The following is a 23,029-nucleotide window of genomic DNA, read 5'->3' as shown; positions in this document are numbered from 1 at the left end:
TAGCCTAGCAGTTTTGGGATGCCTACATCCCACATCTGAGTGTCTAACGGATCTGAGTCCCAGCTCTACACTCTGTTCCAGCTTCCTCCTAACACACATCCTGGGATGCTACATTGATGGCTCAAGTAGTTGGGTCCCTGTCATCCAAGTAGGGGACTCAGACTGAGTTCCTAGCTCCCAGAATCAGCCTGGCCCAGCCCAAGCTTTGTGGTCATTTGGGGAGTCAATTAAGCAGACAGGAGGTCTCTCTGTTTCTCTGCCTCTACCTCTCTTTTTGTTTTCTGAATGAATAAAAAACTTTTTAAAAAATCTACTGGAGGATGCATGTCGGTTCTATGCAAACACTACTCCACTTTATATAAGGGACTTGAGGATTTCTGGAACTGTGTCTACAGTTCTTCCCACTTCTGCCAGTAAAATCACCTAAAAATCACTATGTTAAAACTCTCCACAGAGAGGCCTCTTTGCTCGAGAAGAGTACGATGGAAACATTAGCAAATAGTGAACGTCTGCTTCTTGCTTGTTTGAAACCCTGAAGATGTGTCCAGAAAACACAGGCCACGTGTGGTGAGCAAACGCTGAGTCAGGCTGCAGCTGGCCGTGCCTGTGGCTGGGAAGAGAACTCAGCAGAGGGCTCCCCGGGAGCTGTCTTGGTAACGCTCACTCTGGGGCAAGAAGCAAGATCCAGCCAGAATCAGACTTTTGTTTTTGTTTCTCAAAGTTTCGGTGCTGAATGCCTATAGCAGTGAGCATTCTCACAAGCGAATGCAGGCCCATAAACCAGGCATCCTATGTACGTTTAGGTTGCAAACTAGAAAAACATGAGCAATCAATTTAAGTAGAAGTCCTAGCCCCTGTAGAGAAGGGCTTCGGAAGGTCCTCCCAGGGACCACATTCCGTGTATGCACTGGGCTGGAATCAGATAACGAGTGCTCTCTCTCAGTCAAGTTCATCCAAGGCGGGGTGTTCCTGAGCAAGCTGTCCTCCCTAGAAGGACCGCTGAGATGCTCTAGGGCTCATCTGCATCAACAGAAATGCTTCTCCTCATTGAGCTGAACCACACAAGGCTCCCCAGAGAGCTGCACCCCGGATCGAGGCCTTCTCGCTTTATCTGGGCAAGACAGGACTGACAGCACTTTACAATGGTCAGCAAATCAAAAACAAAGAAAGACATTTCTAGAGACAGTGACCATGAGACCTGCCTGCCTGAGCCCAGGGCAGCTCTTTCCTAGCTTCCTGGCTGAGTGGTCAGCACACAGCATGGGTCTTCCCCAAGGAGATCCCACCTGCAGGCCTGGGACAGCTTCTCACGTGCAGGACAAGCTCAGGGCTGGAAAGGACAGCTCCCAGCTCCCGGGGTGTCAACCCTCCTCCTCGCTGCCTGCTCAGAAAACACTGGGGCCATGGGCAAGCGTGATGGGCATCAGAGGGCAGCTCAGGATCCATCACACAAGGAAATACACAGACTGGAGATTTCATTCCCAGGAACATCCTCCTTGGACCATAGCCCACATGTATGTGACTGGGCCTGCAGGCCAAGGCCAAGGCCAAGGTCAAGCACAGGGCCCTGTTCTGAGCAGGCAGGCAGTACTGTGAAGACTGCCAGGAGGCATCGATTATTCCCTCATTTTCTCCCCAGCAGCTCAAGCACATAAGAAGCCCCATCCGTCCCTTAGGCTCTGCCTCAACACGAATGTCCCAGAACTGCTCGTGGGACCCAAGGCAGGAATCCTACCTTTGAACACAAACTCGGTGCCTCCCATGACCCTGGAGGAGAGCACTCCGCGGCTGTAGCGGCCCCGGGCGTAGATGGTGAAGGTGGGGTGCTTGCAGACGGGGTCCGAGTAGTGGTAGTAGTGGCCCTCCCAGGTGTTGTTGTTGTCATGGAAGATGAAGTGGCGGGTGAGGAAGAGGACCTCGGGGCGCACCTCGCAGCGCTGGCTCACCCACTCCCCGTGCAGGCCGATGGTCAGGTCGGCCTTCGGGGGCAGGATGGGAGGGCGGTGCTCGTCGGAGCGGAAGATGATGCGACAGGCTATGCAGGCGTGGTCGTGGTTCTGCAAACACACACAAGCAAACACTGAGACACCTTCAACTCCCTGGAATATGCACCCTCACACATTTCCTTACATATGGGGTCCACCGGGGCAGGGCCTCGACACCCAAGCCACCTTAGCCTGTAAGCTGGATGGCCAGGAGGCAGCAGGGCTCTGCCCTGGTGCACAGGCAAGAGGGAAAGGGGGTGTGCACCGTGTCTACACACATGTGCACACGCATGTGCCGACAGTACAGATTGGCCTAAGCATTCCAGCTCTGGCACGAGCCCTCTTTAGACTCTTAGTAAGTCTGCAGACACAGTGGCAACACCGGACAGCCCCTGGGAGGGGCACTTCAAAACAGTAACAGCAGCAGCAAAGAAGTGATGGTGAGGAGGTGGAGAAATTAGAACCCTGGACCCTGCTGGTGGGAAGGTAAAACGGGGCAGCTGCTATACAAAACATTACTGTAGTTCCCCCAAATACCAAACACAGCACGACCATCTCGTCCAACAATTCCCGTTCTGGGTATATTCCCAAAAGACCTGAACACAGGGACTCAGACAGGCATTTGCATACCCATGTTTATAACAGCGTTATTCACGGCAGACAAAAGGCGGAAGCAACCCGAGTGTCCATTGACAGATGAAAGGGTAAACAAGACATGGGCTGTATATACAATGGAGTATGATTCAGCCTTAAAAAGGAAGGAAACTCTGACACACGCTCCAACATGGATGAACCGCAAGGACTTTGTGCTGGGTGAAACAGACTGGCCATAAAAGGCCACATATCGGGTGACTTCACTCACACGAGGGACCTGGAGGAGTCACAGGAACAGAAGGTGGAAGAGAGCGAGGCCAGCCGGGGCTGGAGGGGAGGCGAGCGAGGACCGAGGAGCTTCCTGGGTGGCATTTTCCTTTGGGAAGATGACAGAAGTCCTCTGGGGACGGTCGCATAGCAATGTGGCTGTGCTTAATGCTGGTGAGCTGCGCACCCGCTGAGTGTTTTATGGTGCTCAGTTTTACGCTGTTTCAATATGATCAACTGTCACCAATTAAAGGGCAGCATCCCGAAGGCTGTGCATGAAGGGAGCTGTCTAGAGCGGGCAGGGTCCCCTGGGAGGCGTCCACATGGGCAGTTTGTTTGCATCTGCCAGCCTTGGGGTGGGGAAGCTTCCGGACTCCGTCTCCATCCTGCTTGCCTAGCTTTTGGCAAGTTCCTTCATGCGAGAGAGCGCCGTGTGCATCTCTGAGGTCCTCCAGCCTTTTCTAACACTGACGTGGTCTGTGGACAGGGCTGATCAGGTTGGGCGTGCAAAGGCCTCCTATGAGGAGTGTGGGTGCCATGGGCGCCAGCTATTCCTGGCGGCAGGGGTGGGGTGGGGGGTCTGCAGGGCCATCACAGAAAGCCCGAGGGGAGCGCTGGATGCCTGCACACAGCACCATTACCCTGCGGTCTGACGCCAGGGGCTGCCTCGCCTGGAACGTGGGCTTGTCCCTCCACCATTCTCCTCCCACTGGGGTGGGGTTCAAAGGCCAAGGGGCTGGCAGAACCCTGACTCATAGAAGACAGGCTGCTCTGCCCCAGGCTGTGACTCCATGCTCATGTGGACACTCAGCCCTGGGCGCGGCCGCAAGCCTCTGGACAAGGCTGGCATGGGGTCAGGCTGTACCAGCATGCATCTGTTTGCAGGAGCCAGAGAGCTCCAAGCCAAGGCCTTTTGGTTCCCAGCCCTTGGTCACGTGGCCTGGCTGGGGCTGCCCTTGGGTCTTGGGCTTCCCCAGAAGGTGGCAGGGCGGGTGGAGGGCAGGCTTCCCGGCGGCCCTGAGCCAGGATCTCCTCCACGGAAAACGGCGTGCTCTGTAACACGCGCTGCTCTGCTTGCTACATGAGCTCAGCGCTGCCATTTCCGACAGCGGATGTTTCCTCTGCTGACGCGGTTCGTGGCCTGGAGACGATGGGACCAAACATGCCACAGCAGGAGACGAAGGCCAGGTCTTCACCATCCAGGGACGCGGGGGCCTGCAGTTTCTGACTCCTGGGGACACAGGAGAAACAGAACTGCCCCCGTGGTCACTCTGGTGAGAAACAGAGAGGGGGCGGAGCATCTGTGCTCGGCCCAGGAGGGCTCTGCTGAATCACAGCATGGAGACGGTTCCAGCCAGGTCATGTGGGCCAGGGCCAAACCCCACCGCTTCCCACCTGGTGACCTTGGGCACCTTATTCATTTCTGTCACCAACTTCCTCAACTTGTACAATGGCCATCATTATACTGCCTTGCATAACTGCTGCAAGAAATGCCCAGTAGATGGTTTCCATTTCAGCCCCTTCGGGTCTTAAGACTCAACAAACAGCCTCTCTCCCCTCCCCCCACAAAGGGGCCTCTGCCTTTCAAATGCTGCTGGCGTGAATGAAACACCAACTGGGGTACAAGAAAGCACCCCTGGGTTCAGGAACTTTGCCACTAAATCTTTCCTTAGCAAACCACTAGGGTAAAAGTTCCAAGCTTTTCACTCCAGAACAGGGTAGCAGTCCACAAGGTGCAGGATGCAAAGTGAAGAGGTGTGTGACGCCCGGGCCAGCTCCCGCACACAACAGGCGACCCTGCAAGGGCTAGGACCATCATCATCAAAATTCCACCTTCCATCCTGGCTCCCGGTCTTCCCTGCACACAGAGTCCACACCAGCCTAGAGCTTGGGTTCAAATCATTGATTCCATACACAGGACAGTGGGGATTTTGTGCAGGCTGACAAAGACATCTAGGCTGTTTAGGGGCCAGCCCCGGCCAAGCACCAGGGTCAGCACCACCGGCAGGTGGGCTCCAAATTGCGAAGAGAGAGCAGCCCCTGGGTGTACACGTCTGGTCAAGGTAGAGGCATGGAGCCAGAAGGTCTCCAAGATACCTAGGAGGTGCTCCAAGTGTGTGCCATTCCCAGAGTGATGCACACCTGCCACCATGCCTGCTCCCAGGCAGGCCCGGAAAGGGCTACGTGGGCTGCCCTGTTCACTTCTACCAGCCTCGATCTCCACCTCCCCCCTGCACCAGGCCCCACAGCCTGGTCTGCCCCCAGTCATCTGGGAATCTGAAATTATCACCTGTGACTAATTCAAGCCCTTCTGAGATGTGAGCCTTGGGGCACAGCACAGTCTGAGTCCCAGCTGCTCCATTTCCATTCTAGCTCCCTGCTAACACACCTAGGAAAGCAGTGGAGGATGGCCCAAGTGTTTGGGCCCCTGCCACCCACACAGGAGACCCGGATGAGGCTCCTGGCTCCTGTCTGGCCCAGCTCGGGCCATTGCCACCATTTGGTGAATGAACCAGCAGATGGGAGATCTGTCTCTCCCTCTGTCACTCTGCCTTTCAGATACATAAATTTACAATTATTTATAAAATTAAAAGAAGCTATGGGTATCAATCCATGAAAAGAGGTGGCTGCTTTCTCAAATGGCAGTTATCAATTCAGGAAGGGCTTGGAATGCTTCTTAGAAGGGGCTGGGGGCAGGGGGAGAAGGCAATTTGGTTACTGCAGGAGGTGCTGCTGATTGTATCAAGGATCAACTGCTTTTCAGTTCAACAAGAAGAGGCTTGGGGTGAGGGGAGGAGGGCACGGCTTCATCCCAGCGGTCCCTGAATGGCACCACACCCAGAGTGGGAGTGTTTGGTGTTTACGGGGTGCTCTTTTGTATGAACAACAGGGCAGGGGTCCTGAGTCCCAAGATGAGGACCTGGCTGGCCTGTGGTCACTTCAGACAAATGCTGGTCCTGGCTGACGGGTCTGTCGGCAGCAGCAGAGCCAGGCAGGCTGGGCAATCCAGAGGAAGCCTTGTGTGTACCAGGTGCATTTGCATGAGTTTAAGGCAAGATGCGTGGAGTGCGCAGGCCTGGCTGTTGGGTACTGGTCTTGCCAAATTCTTACACTAGTTACTGTCACGTGATTGAGGTCAAAAACACATGAAGAACTGACCAGGTGTACAGGTGTATGGTTCCGTTGCTTCAAGTCATCCGCCAGTGCTGTGCAGCCATTGCCACCATCCATTGCCAGCATGTTTTCATTTTCCCAAACTGAAACTCCAGGTCCTTTAAATACCAACTTCCTCTTCCCTCGACCCACGGCTCCAGGCTTTCTGTCTATGAATCGGACTGCTCTCTATGCCGCTCATCAGAGGACAACTAATTTGTCCTGCTCTGGCCTCTTTCATGAGACAGAATGCCTTCAAAGTTAATCTTTAGCACAGCGTGTGTTGGAATGTCCTTCCTTTGTAAGAGTGAATCCTCTTCCACTGGACGTCTACACCGCATTGTTATCCAGTCAACAGCAGACACGTGGGGTGCTTATGTCTGTCAGCTCTTCTGAATAATGCTATGAATCATGGGTATGCACAGCTGTTCGATTTCCTGGGCACATGCTCAGAAATGAAATAGTTAAGACACATGGTCACCTTTCGGTGAATATTTTGAGGAATCCCCATATTCTTTTCTGCAGGGCTATACAATTTAAATTCCCACCAGCAACACACCAGGGACCCCCGTTTTCCACATCTTCACCAGCACTTGATATTTTCTATATTTTTTTTATCACAGGCATCCAAATGAGTGACTCAGTATTCCACTGTGATTTTCATTACATTTACCTAAGATTGATAGGGATGAATAGTTTCACAAGCATATTGGCCATCTGTGCACCATCTAAAGAAATGTCTGTTCAAGCCCCTTTGCTCTTTCAATTTTTTTTTTAATTGGCTGTTGACAAGTTAACCTGTTTTTAAACTTTTTTCGAAATTTGTTTGCAGGGCAGAGAAAACAGTGCTCCAATTTGCCAGTCTACTCCTTAAGTGCCTGAAATGTTTGGGACTCTGCCGAGCTGGGAACTCAATCCAGGTTTCTCACATGGGTGTCAAGAACCCAGCTAATTGAGCTAAGCTTAGGGTTAGGTTAAGGACTAGGGTTAGAGTTAGGTTTAGAGTTTGGGCTAAGGTTAGCACTAAGGTTAGAGCTACGGTTTGGGTTAGTTACGGCTAGTGCTACAGCCAGGTTTAGGGCTAGGGTTTAGCTTAGGAACAGGGTTATAGCCTAGATTAGGGTTACAGTTAGGGTTAGAGCTAGGGTTAGAGTTAAGGTTAGGTCTAGGGTTATAGCTAGCTTTAGGGTTAAGGTTAGTGCTAGTTTTCAAGCTAGGTTTAGGGTACTTCAGGTCAGAGCTAGTGCCAGGTGTGGGGAGCAACTCGGACTAGACTAAGTTACTGGAATTAAGACTTATTCTATGCATCTGCTCTCCCACAATATGGCGCTGGGAGAGGAGAAAACAGCTTCTACACAGCTGCCTCCAGTTCAACCAATAAACCACAGGACCTGCTCCTGATTGGAGGAGAGCAGCGTACTCGGCGTATGGGCAGCCGAGTTGGGATTGGCGGAAGAGGACTATAAAGGAGGAGAGAGACGGCATGCACCAGGAACATCTAAGAGGAACATCTAAGGGGAACACCTGCGCAGCCCCCGAGAGAGCCGGCCGGCGGTGTGCCGCTCCCCCGCGGAAGTGGGGAATGTGGCAGGGGGAACCGCCCTTCCACGGAGGTGGAAGGGACGGTAGCCAACCCGGGAAGAACCAGCAGCAAACCCGGGGAGGGCCGAGCAGACGAAAGAACAGCGCAGGGTTCTGTGTCGTTCCTCCACGAAGAGGGGGAGCGACAGCCAGGGATATCACTGTTGCCTCCCAGGGTCTGCATTAGTAGGAAGCTGGACTCAGGAGTTGGACCCAGGGACTGAACCCTGGCCCCCTGATTTGGAATGTGGGCATCCTAATGGGCATCTTAACTATGGGCCAAGCCCTCTTCCCAGACCAGCCGAATCAACTCTTTGGCTGCTAGTTAAGAAACCAAAGATGTCCCACAAAAGGTGGCCTTCCTGGCCTCTTTGTGGATCCTGTTGACAAGGGACAGTTTTAGCCAGGGTTATACAGAGACCTTTAATGCTTTGTAGATGGATTTGAAAACCATTTGTGCTCTGATTTCACAATCTTGGCTTGAATGAAAATTAAAGAGATCTGCAGAATAAGTCTAGGGCGGCAGAAACCAAAGCCATGTGCATAGCCCATCAGCACACAGAAAATGAAGCTTATGATCAAACTATGAAGGAACTACAAAATCTTCGACCCAGAATAAGTTTATCTTGGACTCCCATTTTGTCCACAAACTTCCTGAAGGACCCTTCTATATTATATTGGCTCTATGAAGTTTTTTGCTGACATGTTTTTCTAGAAGAATAGCCTTTCAAGTGCAGCAGACGCAAAGAAGGCCGTAGGTGGAGTTTTCAAACATGAGGAGTGAGATACCGTTTGCTCCCTGAAATTAGTTTTTTCTGTTTTTGATGCACGTTCTGATGCGTGATTGATTCTCCCTTGAGAAGTGCCCTTTCCCAAGCTCACCGACTTGGCATCTGCACCTCTCCACTTCCCTGAACCTTAGAAATAGGGCTATTTAAAGTCGGATCTCTGAACACAAGACGATTTGAAGGTCAAAGCCGAGAGATCAGCATGTGCTTCCTTGTTGCTATTCTTTACACCAACTATTAAAAGCTATAAAGCCAAAAGAGGGAGGAGAGAGAAAAAGAGCCTTATACAATTAATCTCAGGGGAAAAAAATAGAAGTCAAGTTTATTCTAAGAGGGAACACTCAACCTCAGGCTTTCTCAGTGAGCAGCGTCGTTGAGTGGGGTGGGCAGGTGGGGCTGCCGCCTCTGCCCTCTGCCTCCTGCCCAGCTCCCTGATCGCAAGTTTAGCAACTGTGGCTTGCGTCTGCAGGATGCTGGCTTCTTCAGAGCCCATCCTCTCCCTAAGTGTTACACCTTCCAAGGAGACCATGGGTAATGTTCCAGAAGGGGCGACCAAGACGCACAGAGAGGAAAGAACTTGGCTCTGACGACTTTACAAACCAGAAGTAGAATCAGACCCTACTTTGATACGGGGACTTGCTGAGTGCTCCCTCCTGGCCCTGAGGGCCTCGCAGGCTGAAGTTTTCCATCAAGGACTCCGGCCCCTGGGGGAGGTCTTCTCTGGCCGAGGACTATGGGATTCTCTTATCTCTGCATAGCTGGTTTGTCACCATTTGGTGACAGTGCCCACTTATTTCTGCCATCTCCCCTGAAAGAAATGACTCGACAGGATCTTGCCGTGCACAGTTCCACTACAGAAGCGGCCCGGCTAAAACACCATTCCTCAAAAGCAGCATTTCTTGGGCTGAAAAGTTTTGTTTGAGGAGGAAGAGAAATGGAACTAAATGACGGATAAAAAACACATTCATGCTTCTCAGAAAGAAACCTTCCATGGTTAATGTTCAATTTGCAGTGTGGCTGGTTAAATTTCTGCTAAAAATAATCCTGCATGTACCAGGGGTCTTCAAAAAGTCTGGCAATGTGCATTATTTAAAAAAAAAAAAAAAAAAAAAAACCTATGCCTGGCTTTCAAACTTCTTTGCACCAAAAGAGACTTATCTTTAACAAAATATGATCTATCTATCCATCTATCCATCCATCCATCTGTTTAAAAGGCAGATAGAGATCTACTGGTTCACTCCCCAAATGCCTACAACAGCATGAAATTGGGAAGCCAGAACTCTAGGTCACCCAAGTAGGTAGCAGGGACCCAACTACTCGAGTCATCATCTGCTGCTTCCCAGAGTGTACATCAGCAGGGTGTGGAGCAGAGCACAGCAGCCAGGACTAGAACCAGGCACTTGATGGGGGATGTGGGAGTCTTAAGTAGTGGTCTAACCGCTTCACAAAATGCTCTCCCCATGGACTTTTTTTTACACATTCCATCTTTCCACATACTGTTTGATGTCCCCCAGTACACCCTTCTCAGAAAGTCCCCATTGCACTGTTTAACGTTCTTCAGGTCAAGGCCAAAGCATTCTTTGTCTCATAATCCCCTGACATCCAGGACACTGCCCTGCATGAAGAGGGCAGCGTGGGGCTCTTGACTGACACACTGAGGGGCAGGCAGCTGTCAGCAGACATTTGAAGAAGTGAACAGATTAGGTAGCATTCACTGTAGATGCTGCAGCCAACATTCTTGTGGGAAGGGCCACTTGGAGTGCTCCTTGGATCTGGGGTCCTAGGTGTTTAAGAACTAAGGCTCATTTTGGTCACCCAAAGGGATCGTAATGAAGGTGTCCTTTCACTGTAGCTTTGGGTGTAGACTGTGTGGCTGGCTGTCTGCCTGCTGCAATGACCTGAATGCTGTGTTTCCTGAATGCACAGGTTGAAATATTAACCCTCAAGGTGAGGGTGTCTGGGGGAGGCCTGGTAAGGGGGGTGATGAGGCTGCAACCCCTGGGAACAGGATTAGTGTCCTTATGAAAGAGACTGCAAAGGGCTCTGTCATCCCCCCAGTTGAGGATCGGTGGAGAAATCAGTATCTGCAACCTGAAAGAGGGCCCTCACCAGAACCCAACCATGCTGGCACCCCTGTGTCAGGCTTCCAGCCTCCAAAAAGGTGATACTAAAGGTCTAGGGTGCTTTGTGCCAGCAGCCCTCTTGACTGACACCTGCAGTCCCACTGCTCCTGGCAGGTGGGACAAGGTCACATGTACACAGCAGGGCACTGGCCAGCAAGCCCAGCCAGCCCTGCAGGAGGTGCACACACACTCCAGGGTGCAGGTTGCTGACAGCGTCTCCCAGGGACACTGCACAGCACCCCAGTCTCTTACAGAACCATGTGTGAAGGATGGGCCAGGAGGAAGGGGTGGGGGGAGAAGGAGTGAAAGGCGGATTGCTCATCCTTTTGGTCTTTGGTTGGCTCCACACTGCAGGGACCAACTGAACACTCTTCTGCATCCCGCAGCTAAGGGACATGTGGCACATCCTCAGGAGCACCATGGTCTACTGCAGTGGGATTTCTAACAAGTCAGAATCTAAGACATGAGCTCATATGGGCTTTCTTGTTTTAGGAAATGTCCATAATCACAAAGAGTGATTTTGCCTCTGCCTTACCTGCACGGTGCACACTGCACATGGACTCAATGGCTGGCTACCAACTACCACCGGAAGCTGGCTCTTTGGTCAAAATGACTCCAGAAATGGTTACAGAAGAAAACTGCTATTTAGTTTTACTTGTTTGGCTGTCTCTTCCACGCCTGTGCATTTTAGTTCATTTAAATAATTAAAGCACACAAACTGTAGTAATTAAAGTAAGTCTATGGTAAATCCCAAGGACCCTATAGCTTGGCCCATCCTCCTCCTGCTCTGTCCCCATGGTGCTTAGCTAACTGCCCCACGTAGTAGGGACTGAAGGCATACTTCTTAAATGGCTAATTTCCTGCTGCCTAGGCTTTCGATCTATCCTTGGAGCTCTTTTGCCTTTTAAGGGATGAAATGTTTACCACTTGCATTGTCCCAGACAACAAATCTTTCCTGGTCTGCTGACTGCTTAAATAAAGCACCCTGATGTGCCTGTTTATCTGCAGAGACCCTCTGGAGTGGACAAACAGAATGAGCTGTGTCTGCGGTACGAGTGGATGCCAACAGCCCTGCAGGACAGCAGCCATGTGACTCCTCCAAGCTTGGCCCAAGCAAGATGCCCACAAAAGCAACCCTTTCAGGAGTCCAGACCCCCTCGGCTGACCCTAGTCACCAGCCCCCTGCTTCCATATCATGCGCAGCACTGGCTGCCTTAGTGCAAACGCCTGGGGTCATGGTTTCCTCGAGGAGTCAGCCTTCACCTGACGGGCTTCTGAAACTGTCAGTTCCTGCCGCCTTCAACCTCCGTTCCTCCCCACTCCTCCACCCACCATCACCTCTGTGATCCCTCTCCCATACACTGGTGCAAACAGAAGGGGCACGGGATTCTTCCACAAGCGCCTGGCCCTTTCCATGTTCCAGTGATCCCAGCCTCCTCCCACTGAAGAGCTGAGCCAGGCACATGCACAGGGAGAGCCCTTCCTGCCACACAGCCCAACACCTGCTGCAGGAGAGAAGAGCCCACGGCCTGCAACCACGTGGTCCAAAGTCCCTCTGCTGTCACACACACCAGGATGTCCTGCAGTCCACCTGTACTTTACACAGTCGGCCCTTTCTATCTGTAGGTTCTGTATCCACGGGTTCTGCACGTGAGGATTCAACCGGCAGTGGTTCAAAAATATTCAAAAACCAATTATGTCTGTACTGAACATGTGCAAACTTTTTTCCTCACCCTTATTCCCTAGAATACAGGGTGTAAGAGCTACTGACACAGCATTTACACTGCGATGGGGATAAGTCATCCGGAGTTGATTTAGAGTCTGCCGGAGGATGTGTGTAGGTTCCATGCAGATTCGGCACCATTCCCTGTATGGGATTTGAGCACCTGCTGATCAGGGTGTCCTCAGTATCTAGGAACCAAATTCCCCAGGGGACCGCAGGGGGTGACTGGCCCTGAGACCCAAGCCCCCTCAAATATACGTATTGGGCCCCAGTGTGGCGGCTGCTACAGAACTCCAGGGTGAAAGCACGTGAGCCTCTTCTCTCTCCCAGGCTCAGGTCCTCGAAAATCCCACTGCTTCCCTTCCCGTGCTGGGCAGCGCGGCGGCCGTCAGCGTGCTGGGGAACGCTGTCTGGTCTGCACGCAGTCCCTCTGATTTACGACCCCGTGCCTGCAGCAGTGCAGAGTCTTGGAGAAAGACCAATTCTATGTGCTTAAGCGTCTGATCCTGAGGCTCAGGCATCTCTATGGCCCCTGGCAATGGTCAGCTTTTAATTATCAATCGATGCCATCCCTGAAAGAAGGAACCTGGCCACTGCTGGCTGCTGCGTTCTGAAGAACCCGGGCAGAGGGCCACGGCTGCCCAGTGCTAGACGCGACCTGGGCAAGGCAGCGGATTGCCCGGTTATTTTGGACTGTCTTGACTTTTGTTCCGGAGGAGTAGCCCATTTCATCCCGAAAGGGCCCTCTCCGCGCACCTGGCCCTGCAAACATGATTTATTTGCTGGAGGACTCAAACCTCACAGCAAAGCTGCATAAAGCTTAGAAAAACACATCGACTTAAAGTTTCTATTTTTACACGGTGTCCTGTTTCCAGAGGGGCTGAGACTCGTGGTTTCAAACTCAATTTAGTATTTAAGCTAATTTTCAGCCAGGTCTCTACGGAGCCGCAATTAGGGAAGGAGGAGAGTTCAAAGGCGGAGCTCCAGCCCCTGCCCCCGGGCAGGCCTGTGTGGGCTTTGAGGACGCTCTCCACGCTCCTTCCGGCCGCAGCTGGAGCAGACAACCTGTTGCCGCGGCCCCCTGTCGGGTCACAGCCATGGCGGCCAGGGCTCTGACACGCCCAGCTTCTGGAAAGACGCGGCCAGCCAAGGCCATTCATCCCTTCGCCTAGCTGTCCTGAGGAAGGATCTGAAAACTTCCCGAGGACTCTGCTGCGCACTGCAGGCCAAGAGGTACAACGGGAAGGACAACACGAGAAGAATGGGCCCTTTCAGTTCCCAGAGCCACGCGGCCCTCAACCAACCCCCAGCCGGCCCGGCGGGGCAGCCGCAGCCAGCCCAGGGCACACAGCAGCCAGGCTCCAGACGCCTGCACTCTCCTCCCGGCTGGCCCTGCGGCTTCTTGTGTGTCCACAGCTTGCCTCTGGGCCTCAGGGTCCTGCTGTAGGTGATGAAGTTCAGGCGCTGGAAGATCATGGCACAAACTGCAAAAGGGAGGCAGTGTCTCTCCCCGAGTCCCAGGCTGTGTCTCTCCCCAAGTCCCAGGCAGGGGTCTCGCTGCCTTAGACACCCTCCCAGGAGTGTTGGGTTCCTTGGCACACTGGCCTCTTCTTTCTTCTTCAGTCTGTTTATTGTAAACGGCATTGCCTTCTGCACGCTCTTCAGTCCTCTCTTGTCTTGTTCCAACTCAGGAGTACGTTGTGGACAACATCTTAGGTCCTGTGGTTCTAGAATCCAGGAATTGGGTCTACTAGAGTCCACTTGGTAAGAAGCCGGATGAATGTTCCCACCACCGCCGCTGCAGCGGCATGGGGAGGAGAAACGGGAGGAAGTGTTTTATAGCCAGGCTCATAAAACACTCTGATGTCCCCTGGTCAGCCACCCTCCTCGTGCCATGAGCCCAGCAGACAGCATTCTGGACATTAACCCCCTCGGCGCACGCGTGTTTGCCTTTTTTGCAGGAATGAAAGACTCAGGCTCTGAGACTTGGGAAAGTACCAGTGCCCAGGCCGATGAGGGCGGCAGAAGTGGATTCCAGCACGGGCTACCATTTCCCAAGGCCATTTTCCTGCCAATGGATCCAGACGGTGTTAGAAAAACAGACAAATAAAAATAAACTCTTCAACTGTTCTGATTCAAAAAATTCCCCAAAGATCAGCTGTACAACAGCCACCCTCAATTCCCATGGTGGGGTTCAATCATTTCTCCTTGCAAGACACACGTGGGTGGTCTCCCAACAGACAGGCTCTGGCTGCTCAGGGGCACTGATCACAGGAAGGGATGAATCCACCGGAGCCACAGGCCTGAGGAATGCTGGCTCACCCCTGCTGACCTCCATGTGAGGCCACACGTTGGAGGGACAACAGTGAGTTTAGGGGGGAAAGACAGAGGTAAGAAACGAAAGCTGATGGGGGCCAGCACTGTGGCATAGCGGGTAAAGCCACCGCCTGCAGTGCTGGCATCCCATTTGGGCACCAGTTCAAGTCTCGGCTGCTCCACTTCCAATCCTGCTCTCTGTTATGGTCTGGGAAAGCAGTAGAAGATGGCCCAAGTCCCTGTGCCCCTTCACCCGCATGAGAGACCCGGAAGAAGCTCCTGGCTTCAGATCGGCACAGATCCGGTTGTGGCCAACTGGAGAGTGAACCAGCAGATGGAAGACCCTCTCTCTCTCTCTGTCTCTCCTTCTCTATAACTCTGACTTTCAAATAAATAAATAAATCTTAAAAGAAAAAAAAAAAAAAAAAAACAAGAAATGAAAGCTGATGATGGTCCTTCTTTTCTTTTTTTTTCCCCCAGTGCTAACATGAGCTTACGAGCTCTAAGAGCCCATGTGGGCATGCGCAGTTGAGGAAATCAACCGTGGACCTGAATTAATGCAAACGACCAGCCCCGGGTTAAGTCTGGAGCAGAAATGCGGGTGCTGCCTGCAGCCCTGGTGGGTGCTGTGGCTGCACCTGCCTCCTCCAGGAGCAAGCCAGCCTCCCTGCTTCCTGGCTGTTCTTATTAGCATCTCTGACGACAGAAGGGGAGCCAGGGATGTGAAGGCCTCTGCCTGCCCAACAGATCTTCATGTAGGTTCAGGGAGAGATGGGGCCATGCACTTGGCTCACGTGAGATCTCTGGGCTATCTGCCGCTTTTATTCATGACGCTCACGCCTCCCATGATCAGAGATCATTTGAAAGTTGGCCTGATCGGACTCAGAGGAAGACAAGTGTAGGAATGCAAATCCCCAGTCTCTGCTATCTGTAAGAATCAGAGACCCTGGGAAAGTGCTCCCTAGTCACAGTGCTCAGTGCTGACCCTGAGTGATGCTACCGTTGCCCAGCCAAGCGAGGTCCCAGAATGTAAGTAAAGAAAGCCCACAGTTCCTGTCTATGTCCCCAGGAGCGCCACCAAGGCCAGGTACCACACTGGGGAGCAGGTTCTCCTAGATGTCATCGTTAGTGAAGCCACCTGCTGGAGGGTGGCATGCTGGGCTCCTTTCCTTGGTCACCCACAGGAAGGGGACAGGCAGCTGTCCCACCCTCACCTGCCCTCTTCAGCACCTTTGAAACACCCAAGGCAGAAGAGCAGACCTGGCTCCTAGTCTGTGTCGTAGGAAAACCCAGTGGCATCATGGGCCCTGTTGGCAAGCTGTCCAGGTGCAGGTGAGTGGCAGGCAGCACCGGGTCTCGGGGCACCTGTCCCTCATCGTGCTGCACCTTGCACCTGGGGACACGCCCCCAGCGAGGTGCAGCAGCAGGAGACACTTGCTCAGCAGGGTTTTCACAGTCGTAACAAAGGCCACTTTCGTGACAAGAGCTCAGGATGATGGAGATCAAAAAAGTGGCACTGAGCCATCTCTGGCAATGCAGCTCTCTCTGATGTCTCCATTGGTTATGAGGATTACTAAGAAAAATGAGTTACAAATAAAAATGAATAAGCCACCAAAGCCAAACAGGGCTCTGCAACGGGAAAGCCCATGTTCCCCGGGAGCCAATCACAGTGACAGAGGTGACAGTGCAGGGATGAGCCGGTGGCCCCTGCAGCAGGCCTGGGGCTGCCCGCGCCTCACTGCTGCTGACCAGCAGCCAGTGCCCCTCTCGGCCTGGGAGTCACCAGGCCCTGCCGTGGGAGCGATCGGGTTAATGCTAACATGAACTCTCAGCTGGTGGGAAGGAAACGCTTTGTGGACTGCAAATATCATTACTGAAGTATCACTGCAGAAGAGAATACGCGACGGTTCTAATTGCTTCCTGTCCTCCTTGGTCCTCCCTTCTGGTCCCAGGGACTTGACCCTTCATTGGGTACAATGGAAAAGACATGGGATCTGGGGGAGAGAAGTCTGGGTTCAAGGTCTCCACTGAAACGCACTCATCAGGTGGCCCTGGAGACACACCCCCACATGGTCAGCACAAGGCAGATCGTGCAAGGATGTTACAGACACAGAGGCAACTCACGTTTCCTGCGGCCCTCCTCACCCACCCTGCCGCTTGCCCAGGGCTGGGGTCAGTGCTTGATCTGGCGTCTTTTGCCACTGTGGTTTATAGCACCTCTGTTTTCCCTTCGTGTTTTCCTCTTAGAACCACAGAAGAGGCTCCTGGGATATTAGAGGGGAAAGGAGCCACCGCCCCACTCTCCCACCTGCTCCAAATAGGAAAATCCCATCCTCAGATCACAGAGCACGCCGGCGGCAGACCTGGGTCTCGGACTGTGTCCGTGTCCTCCCCTACACCCAGCCTTCCACATCTCCCCTCCCAGGTCTCCCTGGACCCCAGAGAACATGCCTTTACACAAAGGGCCACCCGCTTTATGGAATAGACAGGGCACGGCGGGGCTCCGCGGGCAGCCGCCGGAACAGGTACCTTCGCATTCTGCAGCGGAGGCTGGTAACTGGATGGCCGGTAGAACATCCGCTGGGCGGCATCAGTGTGGATGTCGCCGAGGAAGAGCTCCTCCACCAGGTGGTCCAGGTTGTGGTGCAGGTACTGCTTCTCCACCCGGACCAGCTGCAGCTCGTGCATGGCGAAGTTCACGGCTTTGGTGCACTCGCAGCCATTCTCCTCCCGCCACAGGTCGTAGGCCACATCCTGCACCCAGGGGGTCCCCGAGGCCAGGAAGCCCGGGCATGTGCGGTTCACGCGCTGGCTGAGCTGCTCGGCGACCGCCTCCGAGTGGCAGATGACCTGCACGCTGTGCAGCTGGTAGTCGGCTTCCGTGCCGCCGCGGATGATCCAGGAGGCCTGGCGGAGGCGGATCTTGCCTCGGATGATGAGGGTATAGGTGGGGTTTGTGCACCGGTTGCTGCCATAATAAAACTGGTAGGCCTGGAAGGTGTTGTTGTGGTAGAATCTGTAAGACCGGGTGATGAACTCTGGCCCCGACCTGACTTCGCAGCTGGAGGAGACAAGGAAGGCAAGACCTTGTGAGCCCAACTGCACGTGGAAGAGGCTCAGTATCGCGCTGACAGATTTCGGTGATGACGAAACGTGAGCCACAGCCCTCACTCCCTCCTGAGCCCTTTGTGCGCCCCACCACCTCACTGAGCCTTTACAACAACCAGGCAGTTAGTACAGTTGTCACTGGCATCTCACAAATGGGGAACCCAAGGCACCAAGTTAGGGCACATGCCCAAGGTCATGTGACCAGCAACTATCAGGGCCTGAAACCAAATCCAGGCAGTGTAGCTCCAGCAGTTGCTCCCAATTATTCTAGCCCATAGAGCCTTCTACTCACAATATGAATACGAACAGGCCACAGGGCCACACTCTGCTGGGCCACACTTACACAGGAATGGCTTTGTTTCTGGAAAGAAATGGGTCTGGAGTCATGGCTCTCACAGAAGCTCCCTGCGGCTGACTCCCTGAACGCTTTGATTTTGTGGGCCCTGTCTGGAAGAGGCAGGTGCAAGGGAACTGTCACCCTGAAATGTACTCTGACCAGCTAGCGGCAAATGCAAAGTCATCCTTCCATCCATCCAGAACTAACCTAAAGTGAGGGGGCACCCAGGCGGAGGCCACGTGAACAGGGAGACAGAAAGAAGATTCCTTCTGTTGGCGCTGGGCAGCCAGAACATGCCCTCTGCTGGGGCATGACAGAAATGCTGGGTTCCTGGGTCAGAAACAGGCATGAAGGAATATAAAACGCCTCGGTGGGCGTCGGCTCAGGGACCTTCTCCCACTGCCTGCTCCATCATCGTCAGTTCACACAGGCGCAGCCTAGCCTGCGCCCGAGACGGGGCTGGTGATGGTTCTGAGAGCACCATGCAAAGAATTTGTCCTTAAGCCCTCTTTCGTTGCAGTTATGTCACAGCTCTCAGCTCATGGCATCTGGCCTCGTAACTCCACTCAGGTCTGTAACTTTGAACAGAGAATCTGCATTGTGCTGAGTTATGCAATTGGGCTGAAATCCCAAACTCAGTGGGTCTCAAACATCACCAATATTTAAATGTTGTCGTTAGCAGTCTGGTGAGAGGTCAACCCTACATTAGAGGCAGGAGCCTTTTGCCACATAAAAGTTTGCCAGCTGATGTCCAGCAATGCCCCACATGTGTGAGCGTGCAGCACGCGAGGACTTCAGCGAGTTTGTGGAAAATGAGTACTATGAAAAGATTATGCTCATCAAAAATCTTTGCAAACAAAATAACCTTATCTTTAAATTCCATCAGTCCACAAACTTTTGGAAGTACCCTCATCTACACAAAATCTAGGGCAGTGTCCAGCACAGGGTAGGCATGCCATCACTTTCTGTTGAATACAATGACAAATAATTTTAAAGTACATCACATGAAGAAGACTGAGGCAAATGATTTATCGTGTGGTTATTCTGAGAGAATCCATGTTTAGAAAAAAAATTCGGAATCTTCCTCATCTTATAAAATTCCTTTTTTCTCCTCTCCATAATTCAATCTCTCTCCCAGCAGGGTCCCTGAGGCTGCTACACATATCCCAATGTGGGGAGACGTGATCAGATCCCAGTCAGTCTGGTTAATTCTCAGCAATTTAATGGGTAGGAGAGAGAAAAAAAAAATCAGAGATCTGTCTCTCAGCTATTTTTAAAAGCTCTAATGGAAGATAAGCCTGAGCTCAAACTGGGATAAATCTCAGCTTCCCAGCATGGAAAAGAATCCAAGAACTATGCCCTGGCTGGTGGAGGTAGCTTTTAACTTACTCTTGGAACCCTGCGACTGTAGATTAAGTTACCAGAATATGGCTAGAATATTTAGACACTAAGCGGCTTGCAAGTCATGTTTCAGCGCTGGTGAAACACAGGCTCTTCATTTCACTTGCTAATGGTTTCTTTTTAGACACAAGTGGGCCCACAGAGTTCAGGAAACAAGGATCCATTCACTGGTACCACGTGGCTAGCAGTGGTACAAGGTCATCTCGAATGAGGTTTCTCCAGCACTTGTTCCTGCTTGCTCACTAACTGTGACTTCAAAGAGTTAACATGGACCTTCCTGAGAACCTAGACAAGGCGTCCATCACTGCAGGTGACACAAAGTCTCCAATGCATGAGAGAGACCCGAGCTGTGTGCCCCTGGCCCCTCCGTGGCCTTACCCCGTGGAGACCCAGTGGCCCTCGATGGTGGGTGGCATCTGCACAGTGATGCGCGCGCCATTGTGCAGGTGCTTCAGCATGTGATGGCACTGCGATTCCTTGAAAGCCCTCCAGGCGCTCTTCTCCAAGGATCTAGGATGGGACCTGCTGTCTGGATGAAGGAGGGCAGAACCCTCTCCCAGCCCTGAAACAGACAAGCACAAGTCAGCTCAAAGGACAACGTGCAGCAGACGTGGCTCAGGCCGGATGACGGCCTCCGCAGCCGCGAGCAGCTGCAGGTGGGAAAGGCAGGCTTCCCCTATGGCACTTGGCCATGTCCACACCTGTCCCCCTACAGAATTCACGTTTCCAAGTGCCAAGTCTTCTCGGAGATCATTTCCTGGGTGGGAAAAATGAGGTCCATGGACGGAATGCACATGGCTCGCTTGCAGTCACTTGGTTAACTCCCAGCAAACCAGAGCTCAAGTCCATGCACCTGTGAAACAGCAGATAATGTTGTGTATCTCCAGGACTCGCTTGTCCAGGCTAGAAGTGAATGCAGTGGGGATTGCAGAAGAGAGAAATGGACCTAGTCCAGAATCCCAGCGAAAACACAGCCTGGACAGAGACGGAAGGAGAAAGGCACCAAGTGGTAGCCTGGAAACTTGCAGCTGGGACGTGGTCCTGGGCCTGGCTCCTGTCTGCTCCCTCTGCTCTCTCACCGAATGGGTACCCTGGCTTCAGTCTGAGTGTGTCTCTCATGGGGTCACATGAGGATGTTTGGTGCCCTGCACGGCCACAGTGAGAGCTGGAGGAACCTTTAAGAGGTGGGGCCTGGGCCGGCACTGTGGCTCACTAGGCTAATCCTCCGCCTTGCGGCACCAGCACACCGGGTTCTAGTCCCGGTCGGGGCGCCGGATTCTGTCCCAGTTGCCCCTCTTCCAGGCCAGCTCTCTGCTGTGGCCAGGGAGTGCAGTGGAGGATGGCCCAAGTGCTTGGGCCCTGCACCCCATGGGAGACCAGGATAAGTACCTGGCTCCTGCCATTGGATCAGCGTGGTACGCTGGCCATGACGGCCATTGGAGGGTGAAACAACGGCAAAGGAAGACCTTTCTCTCTCTCTCACTGTCCACTGTGCCTGTCTTAAAAAAAAAAAAAAAAAAGAGGTGGGGCCTGGTGGGAGGTCATTAGGCCATACGTTAAGGCAGTTTTCATGGAACCCCAGTTAGTTCTTACAAGAAGGTGTTGTCAAAGCACAGCTTGGCCACGCTGTGGCCTCTCTGGCTCCCCATATCTCCCCATGAGTTCTCCCACCTCTGTGAGGCGGAGCAGCCGGGGGGCCCTCACCAGAGCCGGTGCCTCCAAAACGCAGAGCTAAACAATCCTCTTTTCTTTACAAAGTGCCCAGCCTCGAATATTTCACGATGGCAGTGGGAAATGGACTAATGGAGCTGCTGTCGACTGAGCTGCTGGCCACCGCAGGGGCGAGGTGTGAGGCAGCCCTGCCGTGGGACACCGTGCGGCCTTTCCCTCCCATTATCTTTCAGGAGACAAATCAAACACCCAATATAGAGTTTTTAATTAAGAATACTCATAAGGAAAGTTCACATTTCTATTTCTCAGGGGTAAAGGCATACTAGGACTAAGTTTATCCTCAGTACAAATAGTTTAGATTGGCCGAAATTCACTCATGCAGAACTACCCCTGGCCTAATAAAGCAATGAAAACAAATGGAGTTAGAATGTGAAATCTCGCTGTTAACCTTTGAGGTTCACTCCTGAAGTGACAAACAAGTCAGCAAGTCTTTAGGCTGCACTGACTATACGCCTGGGGCTGTGTTAACAGAAAGACACTCGCCAGACGAACCTATACAATAAAAACATATGCAAGATGAACGACATGCACCTGTCAGAATGCTACTTCTAACAGGGGGCAATTCCATCTATTTTAGTCAACATCTGAACATCTTTGTGGCTCAACAACAGTTCAGGAGAGGTCGTGTGACATGAAAAGTGAGATGCAGGAACTTAGAGCGAGATGAAGAAAATCTACCTGGGTACCCTCAGACCTGCGAGCTGACAGCATTCAGATATCCATAGAAATACCCAGGGACTGGCCAACACGTGGCCCAAACGAGCCGAGAACTCAAAGAACTCTTGGTGCTGAGAAGACGTGGTCTCCATCCTTGAACTCTCTCGGGCTCTTCCGCTGATGACACGCGAGCATTGGGATGGAATCACAGCTTCTGGATGCTCCTGCAGCTCTTTGGAGCAGTGAAGGGCAGTGAGACAAAGGTACCATGGGTAGGGTATAATCAACTCGAGGAAAATCGGCAGAAGATGCTTGACATCTACAGAAGACTGTGCTGTGGTCAAATGAAAGGCAGTCTCACCCCCAGCACTGCTAGCCACGCCCAGAACCGTGGCCTGAGCCGCAAGGAGGGAAACTCCAGAAGTGAGCAATCGTCTAGTGGCGTCATTACCCACGCTCAGAGTTACTACGGTCGGTTCTGAAGCCAGGGTTTCCTTTCCTGTGGCCTGGGTTTCCGTGCCGGGAAGGCATTTCCAGAAGGGCTCCCGGGGATCCCCGCCGCAGCCCTCACGCAACCCTCCCCGCATGGAGTGGCTCTGTCACGGAGCAGGAGGAAGCAAATGTGCTTGCTTTTTCTCTGTTCTCAAAACCAGACTGCTTACAAAACGCAGGCGTTTTGATGAGTAAGGGTGCCGTTCAGCAGTGGCACTGAGCCGAGCAGAGCCCTGAACACTGGTGTTGAACTGTCAGAAATCCCATCACAGCCACCTCCTACACAGTGTCTACCAATGGACTCCTCATCACGGTTCTAGTGTTGTAATCCCCTCTGTTAGCTGTAAACTACAGCAGAGGAGAGAGGGGTACTACTCATCGTCACTTCTAACAATCTCAATAGTTGGGATGACCGTGAGTGCAGTAAACACTCCTAAATGTCTCTATCAGGCAATCAAGGAATAACACCCAACAGGACGGAAAACAGAACGGAGCTTTCTCAAAAACTTAAAAATAGAACTACCCCGTGATCCAGAATCCCTCTACTAGGGTATACTACCCAGAGGAAATGAAATCAGTATGTCCAGGAGACATGTGCACTCCCATGTTCACTGCAAGACTCTTCCCAGTACCAAGGAATGGAAACAACCCACGTGTCCATCAACTGATGCATGGATCAAGAGACTGTGGTACATGTACACAGTGGAATACTACTCTGTCATGAACAGGACGAAATTATGCCATTTGTGGCCACATGGGTGGAACTGGAGGCT

The 23,029-nt window shown here is 52.5% G+C and overlaps 1 protein-coding gene across 1 annotated transcript in view; it reads right to left on the bottom strand.

The window, feature by feature from the left end:
* Positions 1 to 23,029, bottom strand: part of APCDD1 (APC down-regulated 1) — a 37,096-nt gene that overhangs the window by 2,435 nt on the left and 11,632 nt on the right. Inside the window, exons 2-4 of the mRNA XM_008261027.5 lie at positions 19,755 to 19,938; positions 17,060 to 17,591; positions 1,736 to 2,057 (exon numbers count right to left, since the gene is read on the bottom strand). Coding sequence (XP_008259249.5) covers positions 1,736 to 2,057; positions 17,060 to 17,591; positions 19,755 to 19,938 — 1,038 coding nt within the window. The remainder of the gene's footprint in view (positions 1 to 1,735; positions 2,058 to 17,059; positions 17,592 to 19,754; positions 19,939 to 23,029) is intronic.

The sequence above is a fragment of the Oryctolagus cuniculus genome, chromosome 10 (genome assembly GCF_051225735.1).
Source record: "Oryctolagus cuniculus isolate XC-2025 breed Fujian yellow rabbit chromosome 10, ASM5122573v1, whole genome shotgun sequence".
Taxonomy (NCBI): domain Eukaryota; kingdom Metazoa; phylum Chordata; class Mammalia; order Lagomorpha; family Leporidae; genus Oryctolagus; species Oryctolagus cuniculus.
Note: the sequence above shows the minus strand (reverse complement) of the source record. Positions and strands in the feature narration are given on the sequence as shown.